This window comes from Scyliorhinus torazame, chromosome 4, assembly GCF_047496885.1.
Source record: "Scyliorhinus torazame isolate Kashiwa2021f chromosome 4, sScyTor2.1, whole genome shotgun sequence".
Lineage (NCBI taxonomy): Eukaryota > Metazoa > Chordata > Chondrichthyes > Carcharhiniformes > Scyliorhinidae > Scyliorhinus > Scyliorhinus torazame.
The window spans coordinates 107,813,328-107,827,350 of NC_092710.1; the positions used below are offsets into that span (position 1 = coordinate 107,813,328).

The 14,023-nt window shown below is 46.1% G+C and overlaps 1 protein-coding gene and 1 non-coding gene across 2 annotated transcripts in view; both read left to right on the forward strand.

Annotated features, from left to right (window-relative positions):
* The window catches only part of col21a1 (collagen, type XXI, alpha 1), a 485,509-nt gene that overhangs the window by 402,915 nt on the left and 68,571 nt on the right, over positions 1-14,023 (forward strand). The window contains exon 25 of the mRNA XM_072498439.1: positions 1,610-1,645. Within this exon, the coding sequence (XP_072354540.1) occupies positions 1,610-1,645 (36 nt within the window). The remainder of the gene's footprint in view (positions 1-1,609; positions 1,646-14,023) is intronic.
* On the forward strand, positions 599-707 carry LOC140415726 (U6 spliceosomal RNA). The gene has a single exon (XR_011944636.1). It is a non-coding gene; the product is annotated as a U6 spliceosomal RNA (small nuclear RNA).

Here is a 14,023-nt window from a genome sequence, read left to right on the forward strand (position 1 = left end):
CCGTCCGATACCTCCATGATGACGGGGGTTGTTGTTTAGTTCTGATTGAGGCACCACTTATCTCTGTGCAGCCGGCTCCATTAGGCCCTATCCCGCCAGAGTGATGGCGTACCCACTTTTTTTTTTACTTAGAGAGGCCCAAGATCTGGAGTGAAAACTGGAATGTGCTGCTGGAGAGTGACACACAGGTTTTCAGTCTGAGCCTGACACTTTGAAAAAATATGGTAAGATACCATCCGTTGAGTGTGCTAACAGCGAGGCTAGCCAACTGTAAAAAATGTCAGTTATGACAAGCAAATTATATACTTATGTTAAAAAGACCTTAAAAACAATCATTCTAGATTTACAACTGGACATTCTTGTATCTTTGCTCAACCATGAAAGTTGTTGATGTAGTGGTATTGTTGCTGGACTCGTGCTCCAGAGGACATTCTAATGCTCTGGGGGCAAAGGTTCAAATCCCACCAAGGCAGCTGGTGGAATTTAAATTCAATTAATAAAATCTGAAATTGAAAGCTGGCGTCAGCGATGATGACCAATTCTTGATTTTTGGAAATCCCATTTGGTTCACTAATGTCCTTGAAGGAAGGAAACAGCTGTGCTCACTTCAGCAGCACATATACTAAATTGGAATGACACAGAGAAGATTAGCATAGCCCCTGCGCAAAGAAGGAAACTGCCACCTTAACTAATGAAAGCAAATTACTGCGGATGCTGGGTTCTGAAACCAAAGGAGAAAATGCTGGGAAAAATGCCGCCGTACCTAGTCTGGCCTATATGTGACTCCAGATCCACAGTAATGTGGTTGATTCTTAACTGCCCTCTGAAATGGCACATAGTTCAAAGACAGTTAAGGATGGGCAACAAATGCTGACCTTGTCAGTGATGCCAACATGCCATGAAGGAATAAAGGAAAAACTGCACTAGATCAACTCGTTGTCAATAATGTGCCAATATTCTTATGTAATTATTGTTTCAATAAATTATACAATGACTTAGCAAAACAAGCTTTTTTTCAGAATGAATAAACGTATAACAATGGAATTATTATAAAACAAATTACTCTATTCTGAATTAAAATTTAATTGTGGGCCTCATTAGTGTCTGAGAATAGTAGAACTTATCTTAAAATAAACTGTTGTTACAAAAGAATACCATTCTGGATCATTTTTCAATTATTTCAGATCAATAAATGTTGAAGGGCAGCATGGTGGCGCAGTGGGTTAGCCCTGCTGCCTCACGGCGCCGAGGTTCCAGGTTCGATCCCGGCTCTGGGTCACTGTCCGTGTGGAGTTTGCACATTCTCCCCGTGTTTGTGTTGGTTTTGCCCCCACAACCCAAAGATGTGTCGGCTAGGTGGATTGGCCACGCTAAATTGCCCCTTAATTGGAAAAATAATTTGGGTACTCTAAAAAAAATTTTTAAATGTTGAAGATTCTGCAATGATATTGAGGTTTATTTTTCATGGTATTCTTTCTATTAGTTTTTTTTACTCTGGTAAACTATAGTTATATTCCATATGATACAGATGAAACTGAATGCTGAAATGGTTCATAATTTTTGCACCAAGTGAGAAGTTTTCACAAAAGTTTAATCTGTTTTCTTTCAGGGTGACTTAGGAAATACAGGTGCCAAAGGAAACCAGGTAAATTGCACTATCCTCATGACAATGAAAAATCATTTAATAGTTCCAATATTCTAATTACAAATGTAAATAAAATTACTGAACACATTCCATAACTCTAGTATGAATTGCAAACAAAAGAATCAGGGTGCAAAGGAAACTCAGACTTTTATTTGAATTGCACTGTAATGCACACCACTGCATGTGTTATTATTATCACAATGTTAATTATATCAATTGTTAAAAACGTGGAACATAAAGTATTAAATGTGCTAATAGTGACCAAGAATGCAGTCAACTGTTCTGTGCCTCAAAATAAAATATGGGTGTAATATAGAAAGTACCATGTGCAGCATTTGTATTTTTGTGCTGTCTAAGATAATAAGTACAGGTTAAATTTTACTCTGAAATACATTCTAATTGAAAGCATTAAACTAGACAAATATCTTATCAGGTGATAGCAGCTTATATTCAACTCTGCGCCATTTCATCTATTTTGATTAGAAGATTGTATGACCAGCCTACTATCTTCAAGAATTAGAATAATCAAAATATTTGATAACGTCCATTGAACAAAAATAGTTAAAGTAGGTGGGGGGAGAATGAAAGAAAGATAGAAAAAAATAATGGGTACGATTTAAATAAATGGAAACAAAGACCCATAGCGAGCGCGTTTAGCCACGTGTTTCCGGTGCTCACAGCGGCAAGAATACAACGCTATTGAACGGCACTCGGGTTAGATAGGGGGCCTCAGAGGGGAACGTGCGGCTGAGGCCGCACATAACTCCGCTCACCGGAACTCCTCACCGATCACTGGAGTCCCCGACGTGACCCCCGACACCCGCCCCCCACCGGGGAACGTGCGGCTGAGGCCGCACATAACTCCGCTCACCGGAACTCCTCACCGATCACTGGAGTCCCCGACGTGACCCCCGACACCCGCCCCCCACCCCCCCCCAACACCCGCGCAGAGCACCCCCGGCCCAATTGCCGGACATAGCCTCAGAATCGGAGAATCCAGCCCTTTGTCTCAGGAACGGAGAATCCTCTCCCTGTTTTTTTCTGAAGGAACTGAGAAAGAAATCATGGGACCTTCTCCTGGGTTTCACAATACTATGTCTGGTGATTCTAAGATTGTTCAGGCTACCATTTTTTACAGCTCACATCTCTATCAACGCCATTGGCCCTCGCACCCCCACCCCTATTGAGTTATCACAACTGATTTCTGGCAAACCTAGTTCTTTCTAAGATGCAAGCTTATTTTCCTAATTTCTTGATTGTATTCCGTAGATAACATACTAAAGCTACTTGCATTATGAGATCACTATTTGGATTGGCATTGCCCACTTACAGATCACATCATTCATTGGCACTTTCCCAAGTCCACGTTCTCACCCTATCTCAATAACACTTAACCTAACTTGCAACTCTTTGGACACTACGGTGCAACTTAGCATGGCAATCCACCTAACCTGCACATCTTTAGACTGTGAGAGGAAGAAATCAGAGCACCCGGAGGAAACCCAAGCAGACAAGGGGAGAAAGTGCAAACTCCACACAGATAGTCACCCAAGGTGGAAATTGAATCCAAGTCCCTGCCGCTGTGAGGCAGCAGTGCTTACCACTGTGCCACCTTCCTGCCCTGTCTTTGATAATTACCATCCTGATTGTTTTAAAGTCAGTTTCTCAATGGAGCAAGTATTAGTGCCTTAATGATTTAAAAATGTTCTCTCACTCACTGGTCACATGAACCATTTTATGTTGTTCTGTTTGTTAAGTAGCTGAGCATGTCTGAGACTAGTTCTTCAGTCCAAGTTCACCGTGTACTTCTGCATGTTCGTTACTCCACACCTAACAAATCACATCTGCACTTTCACACTGGAATTCCAATATCATGTCACACATGCTCCATCAGACACAAGCCATTCTTGAATTTCAGGTGATATTGTTACAAAAGATCAAGAGCTTTCAGCCGAGATTATATGCTCAATTCTTTGGACTGGGTCTTGAACCGGAGACCTTCTAACTAGAGCAAAGTCTGACTTAACACTTCATTGTTGCTAAATATGCCTGAATTATCAACGACTTCATTACAGTTTCAGTTACAGCTTGTTCCCAAAGGCATGGCGGAATTGACACCAGCAGACTAACAGTGCAACTGTACACCCACTTAACGTATTGTATTTTTCCAGTTGCAAATTTCACCTGCTGTAGTCTGAAACAGATTTGAGATGTTTTAGCACCCAGGCCAAGTAACAATCTCAGCAATGGGATTTCCACTTAATTGCCAAACCTGTTTGGAAACCAATCCACTTCCAGGAGCATTTTATCTTGCAGTTTCCAAGGTTAGGAAAGAATCTTCTCTGTAATGAGTCACAGGCAAGCCCTTTCTTTCTCAGAAGCTCTTGTTCCCCTGAAATGCCAGGCAGCTTGCCAATCATTCTGCCTATCATGTGTGGAAACGCAGTTCCGAGGTCATCAAGCCAGCACCAGTGCCGTAATGTTTCACTGCAAAGGTTAAGTACTGCACTTTATTAGTGCTTCTCTCTGGAACCCATACCAGAGGTATTTCAACCCTCCACTCACACCTCAACCAACCCGCCAACACTATGATCAATTCCCTCCCCTCTATCCTCACCCAGTACAAGAGAAAACTCTACTTCTTGCCATTCTCATTACAGAATCACTCGTAACCAAGATTAATTTTATTCCTGGCTTCCCAACCTCTGCTGTACCATTATGAATTTACAAACTCCATAATGCAAACACTTCAAGAGTATGAATGTTGCATTGTGATTAATCATTTTGAGTTTGTTGTTTCCAGAAAATGTAGCTAACTAATCCTTTATTTGGAAAAAAAAGCAAAAGATATCCCTTGAGTGCAGGGAATTACTTTTGAAGTCATTATTCAGTAGCTTTCAGTTTGAACAACGGAGTAAATATAATTGCTCACAGCAGTACATTCTCAAAATACTGTGATGTTGTCAGAACAGATATTTTAAGATTTTATTTCCAGACAGAACACATTATTGATGTTTGGAGGTAATCCACATGCAGCTTGTACTGCAGCTGTCTAAACTCAGACAGTTAGAATCGGTATTGCAAAGCAAGCATTCACAGGGACACATACATGACTGCATTCATACTTTGTGGATGTGTTGGAATGAAATTGCTGCATTTCAGACTAAATAATAAATGGATCTGTATTTGCTGTTTCACCTGTGAATTTATTTCATTTTTGTAGCATTCCCATTTTTGACAAGGTGATAAAACATCTAAAACTACTTTCCATGGCAGTTTTACTCGGTAAACTTTTAACTTTGCAAAGAAAATGGAGGAATTAAGATAATGCATACCATTACACACCTGACCTAAATTATATATTGTGATGAAATAGATTAGTTTTAAGTCAGATGCATTTGTGTGATGGGCATAGCTTATAGCTTTAAGTTTTAGTTTCATCTTTAAAGGGTGCCTGTAAGTCTGTGGATTTGTTTAGATGCCTGCCTTTTAATGAGAGTTTTATGTCTTTAAAGCATACATCGGGTATAAAAAACAGGGTTATTGCTGAGTAACCAAGGGCCCACACAGAAAAGCAAAAGCAATTTGAGTCAGTTGGAACAAGATAACACAGAAACAAAGAGCTATCCACAGAAACTGCTGGAACAGGGATGAAGAGAGGCGACAGTGAGCAAGTCCCAAATAATGACCAGAGAAGTACTAGAAACCAGGGAATGGGACAGAAGAAAGTTCCAGGAAGACCAAAAAGTCAAAGGAAAGAATGGGAATCTGGGAGAAAAGGTCCGGTTCAATGAAGTCAAGAGCAAGGAGCAGAGAGAGAGGTTCTGGTTAAAAGACAGGGCTGCAAGGTGCAGATCTAGAGTAAGATCAAGAAACCAAAGAATCAAAGTTAGCGACTCCTTACTATGCTCTGTTGACACGCCTGGTTATCTAAAAGATTGCGTGGAAGGTGAAGCTTGAATGCATATGGCATTCCAGGTCAGCGGAATGCCAGAAAGCAACGTTGAAATCCTGGAGGGGGATCCTTGGTGAAGACACCTGGCAGAAAGCATTATTTGGGAGACGATTCCAAGGTGTGTTCTTTGAGAAAGAAGATTGGGAATCCTCATGTGAAAAACGGAGTTCCAGTGAGACCAGTTGGCTAACAATGGGACAAGTATGTGGAGGGAATTGATGAAAAATATGTAGAATTCTTTGGGTGGCATCTGTCAATTGGTTTCAGACTTTGGGAGTCTGACCACAGTTCACCTATTGGTCTACATGGACTGTGTATTTACTGTGAACATTAGAGTATAAAATAGATTTTGTAACTTGTATTATCCTGACAATTATGTATATATAAGACCATAAGACATAGGAGCGGAAGTAAAGCCATTCGGCCCATCGAGTCCACTCCACCATTCAATCATGGCTGATTTCAACTCCATTTACCCGCTCTCTCTCCATAGCCCTTAATTCCTCGAGAAATCAAGAATTTATCAACTTCTGTCTTAAAGACACTCAACGTCCCGGCCTCCACCGCCCTCTGTGGCAATGAATTCCACAGACCCACCACTCTCTGGCTGAAGAAATTTCTCCTCATCTCTGTTCTAAAGTGACTCCCTTTTATTCTAAGGCTGTGCCCCCGGGTCCTAGTCTCCCCTGCTAATGGAAACAACTTCCCTACGTCCTATCTAAGCCATTCATTATCTTGTAAGTTTCTATTAGATCTCCCCTCAACCTCCTAAACTCCAATGAATATAATCCCAGGATCCTCAGATGTTCATCGTATGTTAGGCCTACCATTCCTGGGATCATCCGTGTGAATCTCCGCTGGACCCGCTCCAATGCCAGTATGTCCTTCCTGAGGTGTGGGGCCCAAAATTGCTCACAGTATTCTAAATGGGGCCTAACTAATGCTTTATAAAGCTTCAGAAGTACATCCCTGCTTTTATATTCCAAGCCTCTTGAGATAAATGACAACATTGCATTTGCTTTCTGTAAAGGTATAATAGTAAGAAGTCTTACACCAGGTTAAAGTCCAACAGGTTTGTTTTGAATCACTCAAAACAATTGTGATTCAAACCAAACCTGTTGGACTTTAACCTGGTTTGTAAGATTTCTTACTGTGCTCACCCCAGTCCAACGCTGGCATCTCCACATCAAGGTATAATAGGACAAAGGAGTAGTGTAATATAGATCATCTGTTCTTATTTAATAAATGTTTTATTCTTTTGTTAAAAGTTCATCAACTGACTCCTGTAACTTTGCTCAGTAGCTATCCACGTATCTAAATAAAAAATAAAATTTAGGGTCTATCAAGCCAGGTTCCACCCTGGTCTGACTTGGCTAGTGGTAACATCAGCTGGGACCGTAACAATATGTATTGTAAATTCTTATTCCTCGCAGAAATGTGTCACTTGTAAAAAATTGAATGGCCAGATGATCGTCTGGGCCGTGAATTGGGCAACCTGGCCTGTGCATCTGAATTTCTAATATGAATTTTCATCACATAATACTCTACACACTAAACAGTAAAATGTGTTCCCATTATTTATAATGTAAGTTAAATGCACATTTATGTGTTTACATTTGTCAAAATTTTAGAGACAAGGAAGTAAGCAAGCCAAGTAAAACAGTCATCCATAGAGTTAGTCAATATGTTATATTTTAATTTAATAAGTGCGTCCCACTATAAAACATAAAACAATGTTGACTAATCACATACTACCTTCTCATCCCTTCTCTTTCACATCTAGTAGCACATGAAACCAAAGACCCTTTTATGTGAACAGCTTGTTAACCTGACAGGGCCCATTTGCAGCAGGCTGGACAAGCTAATGCTATAAAAAAGGGGCATAGCTTCCCTTCCTCTGCCATTGCTGCCCTACACTGATAGGACCTTAGAGCTGCTGTGCTGCACATTTCTCACCAGGCTCAGGTCAGACAATTGGGGAAGAAATGTGCAGCTCCGGACCTGGGTTAAGCAAAAAGCTGCGAAGTGGCAAACAGATGGTGATTGCCACTCCATGGAAATTCTGGGCCATATCATATCTACTGTAGTACCCTCGTCTATTCTTTTCAAAAAAAAAAAAATTTAGCGTACCCAATTCATTTTTTCCAATTAAGGGGCAATTTAGCATGGCCAATTCACCTACCCTGCACATCTTTGGGTTGTGGGGACAAAACCCACGCAAACACGGGGAGAATGTGCAAACTCCACACGGACAGTGACCCAGAGCCAGGATCAAACCTGGGACCTCGGCGCTGTGAGGCGGCAATGCTAACCACTGCACCACCGTGCTGCCCACCCTTGTCTATTCTCTCTGTTTCTCCTTCAAAGCATCCAGTAAGATGGGCCAAGTATAACTTTCCCTTTTGTAATTTATTTTGTTTCTTGTTTATTATTTCTTGGTTTCTAGACAAGCATTCAATAAAATACGTCAAGTATGAAATTTGTGCTGAATAGATTGTGGTAGTCATCACTGATTGGATAATAGTTGTAACGATGATTATTAGAGGTAATACGGTAATGCTCCTGTACTATAGGTACAGGGGTAAATCCCTGCCTGCTGGCTCCACCCAGTAGGTGGAATATAAATGTGTGTGCACACCCGAGCTGCTTCCATTCTGGTAGCAGCTGCAGAAGGCCACATATCTCTGCTTAATAAAGCCTCGATTACTCTCTACTCTCGTTCGTCTCGTCGTAATTGATAGTGCATCAATTTATTAAGCAGAGATATTACAGCGATGGAACTTCGTATCAAGCCTGATTGCCTACAGCTGCACTCTCAAGCAGCCAATGCCACGTCGGCCTTCGACCACTGGCTAGCTTGCTTCAAAAGCTACCTCAGATCATCGACTGAACAACCCTCGGACGCACAGAAACTCCAGATCCTGTACTCACGGGTGAGCTCCGATATTTTTCCTCTTATCCGGGATGCGCCCACTTACACTGAAGCAATGGAGCTTCTGAAAGGACATTATAACCGGCCGATCAACAAACTCTACGCCAGGCACCTCCTGTCCACGAGGCAGCAAGTCTCCGGTGAGTCATTAGACGATTTCTGGCGTGCCCTGCACATCCTGGCGAGGAACTGTGATTGCCAGGCAGTTTCGGCTGTCAAACATACGGAACTCTTAATCAAGGACGCTTTTGTTATGGGCATGGGGTCGGCGTACATCCGCCAGCGCCTATTAGAAGGTGGTACGCTCGACCTCGCGGCGACCAGGCAGCTCATGAACTCGCTAACGGTAGCCTCCCTTAACGTAGTCGTACGCCCCCGACCGCACGGCACCCTCATGGATATCGTGGGCCCCACCAGTTGCCACCCCCAGCCCACCCCAAGCCTGCGCCACGTGGCAGCCATCCAACCCCGGGAGGCCCAAATGCTATTTCTGCGGGCAGATCAAACACCCCCAGCAGCGCTGCCTGGCGAGGAGTGCAATCTGCAAGACCTGCAGAAAGAAGGGACATTTTGCTGCTGTGTGCCAGGCCCGGTCGATCACTGCAGTCTATAGGCCCAGCGATCCTACACCCCCCATGTGCGACCCATGGGCGCCGCCATTTCTGTCCCCGCAGACCACGTGTGGCCCATGGGCACCGCCATCTTCCTCGCAGCAGACCACGTGCGGCCCATGGTGCCACCATCTTTAATGCTGCCCGCCATGTGCGCCCCGTGGGCGCCGCCATCTTCGGCGCCATTTTGGACGGCGCCTCAGGACCCCTACTCGTCGGGGACTTCATCTGGCCGTTCATCGCATGCCACCACCGCCCACCAAAACGGGGCCTACCAACACCAGCCGCAGCTTGCCTCCATCACACTCGACCAGTTCTGGACTCAAAACCTCGCAACCGCGACGAAGACGGTGAAAGTCGATGAGCACAAAATCTCCTGCCTTCTTCATTCCGGGAGCACGGAAAGCTTCATCCACCACTCTACAGTAAGGCGCTGCTCCCTCGCGGTACACCCCGTTACCCAGAAAATCTCCTGGGACTCCAGATCCCATTCCGTGGAAATCCGGGGGTACTGCATCGCCACCCTCACCGTCCAAGGCGTAGAGTTCAGCATCGTCCGCCTCTACGTCCTCCCCAACCTCTGCGCTGCCCTGTTACTCGGCCTGGACTTCCAGTGCAACCTCCAAAGCCTAACTCTAAAATTCGGCGGACCCCGACCACCCATCACCATATGCGGCCTCATGGCCCTTAAGGTCGACCCACCTTCCCTGTTTGCAAACCTCACCCCGGATTGCAAACCCGTCGTCACCATGAGCAGACGGTACAGTGCCCAGGATAGGACCTTCATCAGGTCGGAGGTCCAGCGGCTGCTGCGGGAAGGCATCATTGAGGCCAGCAACAGCCCCTGGAGAGCCCAAGTGGTAGTAGTAAAGACTGGGGAGAAATACAGGATGGTCATTGACTACAGTCAGACCATCAATCGATACAAGCAGCTCGACGCGTACCCGCTCCCACGCATATCTGATATGGTCAATCAGATTGCACAATACCGGGTCTTTTCCACAGTGGACCTGAAATCTGCCTACCACCAGCTCCCCATCCGCAAGGCGGACCGCCAATACACCGCGTTCAAAGCAGACGGTCGCCTTTACCATTTCCTTAGGGTTCCTTTCGGCGTCACTAACGGGGTCTCGGTCTTCCAACGTGACATGGACCGAATGGTTGACCGGCATGGGCTGCAGGCCACCTTGCCGTACCTAGATAACGTCACCATCTGCGGCCACGACCAGCAGGACCACGACGCTAACCTTCTCAAATGTCTCCACACTGCCAAACTCCTTAATCTCACGTACAATAACGTACCAACCGCTTAGCCATCCTTGGCTATGTTGTGGAAAATGGAGTTCTAGGGCCCGACCCCGACCGCATGCGCCCCCTCATGGAACTCCCCATCCCCCACTGCCCCAAGGCCCTGAAACGATGCCTGGGGTTTTTCTCCTATCATGCCCAGTGGGTCCCTAACTATGCGGACAAGGCCCGCCCACTCATCCACTCCACAGTTTACCCCCTGACGGCTGAGACCCGCCAGGCCTTCAACCGCATCAAGGCGGACATCACCAAAGCCACGATGCACGCGGTAGACAAGTCCCTCCCTTTTCAGGTCAAGAGCGATGCATCGGACGTCGCTCTGGCCGCCACCCACAACCAGGCAGGCAGACCCATGGCATTCTTTTCCCACATCCTCCATGCCTCTGAAATTCGGCACTCCTCTGTCAAAAAGGAGGTCCAAGCCATCGTGTAAGCTGTGCGGCATTGGAGGCATTACCTGGCCGGCAGGAAATTCACTCTCCTCACTGACCAACGGTCGGTAGCCTTCATGTTTATCAATACGCAGCGGGGCAAGATCAAAAATGATAAAAGCTTAAGGTGGAGGACTGTGCTCTCCACTTACAATTACGAGATTTTGTATCGCCCCGGGAAGTTCAACGAGCCCCCTGATGCCCTATCCCGAGGTACATGTGCCAGCGCACAAGTGGACCAACTCCGGACCCTACACGATGGCATCTGTCACCCAGGGGGCACCCGGTTCTTTCACTTCATAAAGGCCCGCAACCTGCCCTACTCCATTGCGGAGGTCAGGGCTGCCGCCAAAGACTGCCAGGTCTGCGCGGAGTGCAAACCGCACTTCTACCAGCCAGACCAGGTGCACCTGGTGAAGGCCTCCCACTCCTTTGAACGCCTCAGCATGGACTTCAAAGGGCCCCTCCCCTCCACCGACTGAAACACGTGCTTCCTGAACGTGGTTGATGAGTACTCCCGATTCCCCTTCGCCATCCCATGCCCCGATATGACGTTTGCCATGGTCATTAAAGCACTCAACAGCATCTTCGCCCTGTTCAGTTTCCCCGCTTACGTCCACAGCGACCGGGAATCCTCCTTTATGAGCGATGAGCTGCGTCAGTTCCTGCTCAGCAAGGGCATTGCCTCAAGCAGGACGACCAGCTACAACCGCCAGGGAAACTGGCAGGTGGAATGGGACGGTCTGGAAGGCCGTCCTGCTGGCCCTGCCGTCTAAAAATCTACCGGTCTCCCGCTGGCAGGATGTCCTCCCCGACGTGCTCCACTCCATCCGATCACTACTCTGCACTGCAACAAATTAAACCCCCAATGAACGGCTCCTTGCCTTCCCCAGGAAGTCCACCTCCAGGGTTTCGCTCCCAAAGTGGCTGGCAGCTCCTGGACCCGTCCTCCTCCGCAAACACGTGCGGATCCACAAGGCGGACCCGTTGGTCGAAAGGGTACAACTTCTGCACGTGAACCCGCAGTATGCCTACGTAGCGTACCCCGACGGGCGCCAGGACACAGTCTCCCTCCAGGACCTGGCACCAGCTGGATTCCCACCCACGGCCCACCACCCGACACCCCCCTCTCCGATTACAACGCCGCCCGCCATGTGCGCCCCATGGGTGCCGCCATCTTTGGCACCACCCACCCTCCCCCCAGCGCACCTCACTGCAGCCCCCGCCCCAGGACGATCCGTCCTCCCACTGGTTCCACCCGGGGATGAAGCCGAGGACAACACGCTCCCGGAGTCACAGGCGAACAAGTCGGCGCCCGCATCACCACGGGGACCGAGGCGCTCACAGCGGAGGATCCAGGCACCCGACCGGCTGAATTTGTAACTGTGGCCTGGACTGTAAATTTTTCACCAAACTGTAAATTTTTCCACCAGCCCCGCTAGACTCTTTTTTTAACAGGGGGTGAATGTGGTAGTCACCATTGATTATATAGTAGTTGTAACAATGATTATTAGAGGTACGGTAAGGCTCCTATAGGTACGGGGTAAATCCCTGCCTGCTGGCTCCGCCCAGTAGGCGGAGTATAAATGTGTGTGCACATCCGAGCTGCTTCCATTCTGGTAGCAGCTGCAGGAGGCCACACATCTCTGCTTAATAAAGCCTCGATTACTCTCTACTCTCGTCTCGTCGTAATTGATAGTGCATCATTGGTATTATATTTTTAGTTTCTAGATGTTTTTCTGTTCCACCTTTGAATAAAAAGATTCATTTCGGTTGAATTTTGCTGTCAGATGCACTGCGATGTTACCCCCACTGACATTGAATCAAAGTGTGCACCTACGTACTGTCACATTTCTAGGTATCCGCTTTCAATATAAGAGAAAATACTGAGATTTAAAACAAACTGGAGAGAAGAGGGACGGGGAGGGCAAAGAGGGAGTGATGAGGGAGGAGGTGGTGGAGGGAGAAATACAGCTTGTCCTATCTTAAAACATAATAGCCCTGACCTTTTGTACTTGTCCCTCTACAACTATAGGCTGTCTGCAGTAGTCCGATTGCAATTTCCCATGCACAGGAATAGGGAACACTAGTCTGATATTTGTGACACATAGAATGCAGGGGACCATACAGAGATTAACAGCATCTAGGCTTCAACCATTGAACTTCCAGTTAAATCAGTTGTCCCCGATGTCATGAAGCACGCTGTTGTTATTATCTGTGAGGGTATCCTAACTTGGAACACTGGTTTGTGGGGGTGTATAGTTTTTTTGTTTCGGTGTGAGAAGACAAGTGAAACCCCAGTGAGAATAAATAGCCCAGTTGTCGTATAGCTGTGAGACAGTTATATCAAAGCAGCGCGGTGGCACAGTGGTTTGCACTGCTGTCTCACAACACCAGGGACCCGGGTTTGATTCCAACCTCAGGTGACTGTGTGGAGTTTGCACATTCTTCCCGTGTCTGCATGGGTTCCCTCCAGGTGCTCCTGTTTCTTCACACGGTCCAAAGATGTGTAGATTAGGTGGATTGGCCGTGCTAAATTGTCCCTTAGGATGGGGTTACAGGAATAGGGTGGGGAATTGGGCCTAGGTAGGGTGGGTCTTTCAAAGGGTTGGTGCAGGCTCGATGGGCCAAATAGCTTTCTTCTGCACTGTAGGGATTCTATCATTCTATAACAATTATTAAAGTCTATTAATTAAAGTAAAGAAAAGACAAATACACACAAACAGTACTATTCTTCTCTCACACAATTAAGATGTATGAATTACTAAACACACATTTTATAGAGAATATACCCCTTTTTACAAAATATATCTACAATACCTGAACTCTAAGACTTCCCCAGTTCCCCAAACAACATCCAAATTAAATAACCCGCTATAGTTACCACACAGTACAGTGAGGATACTCTAATCTGGGAACCATTTTTTTCCTGGTCCAATGAAGATATTTTAAAACTGCTGTTACAAAGGTTTTCTGCACTGCTCTAAGGCTTAGAAGCTTTTTTTGCTGCAAACATGGACTTCTAGGTTGGTGGCAAGAAACTGGCCTGTCTGCTTTCTGAGACTACTACATGGTAACTGCCTTCCTTGCTTCTCAGGTTCTGGGTAATTATACCGTTGTTATTCTTTGATTATGCCTTCT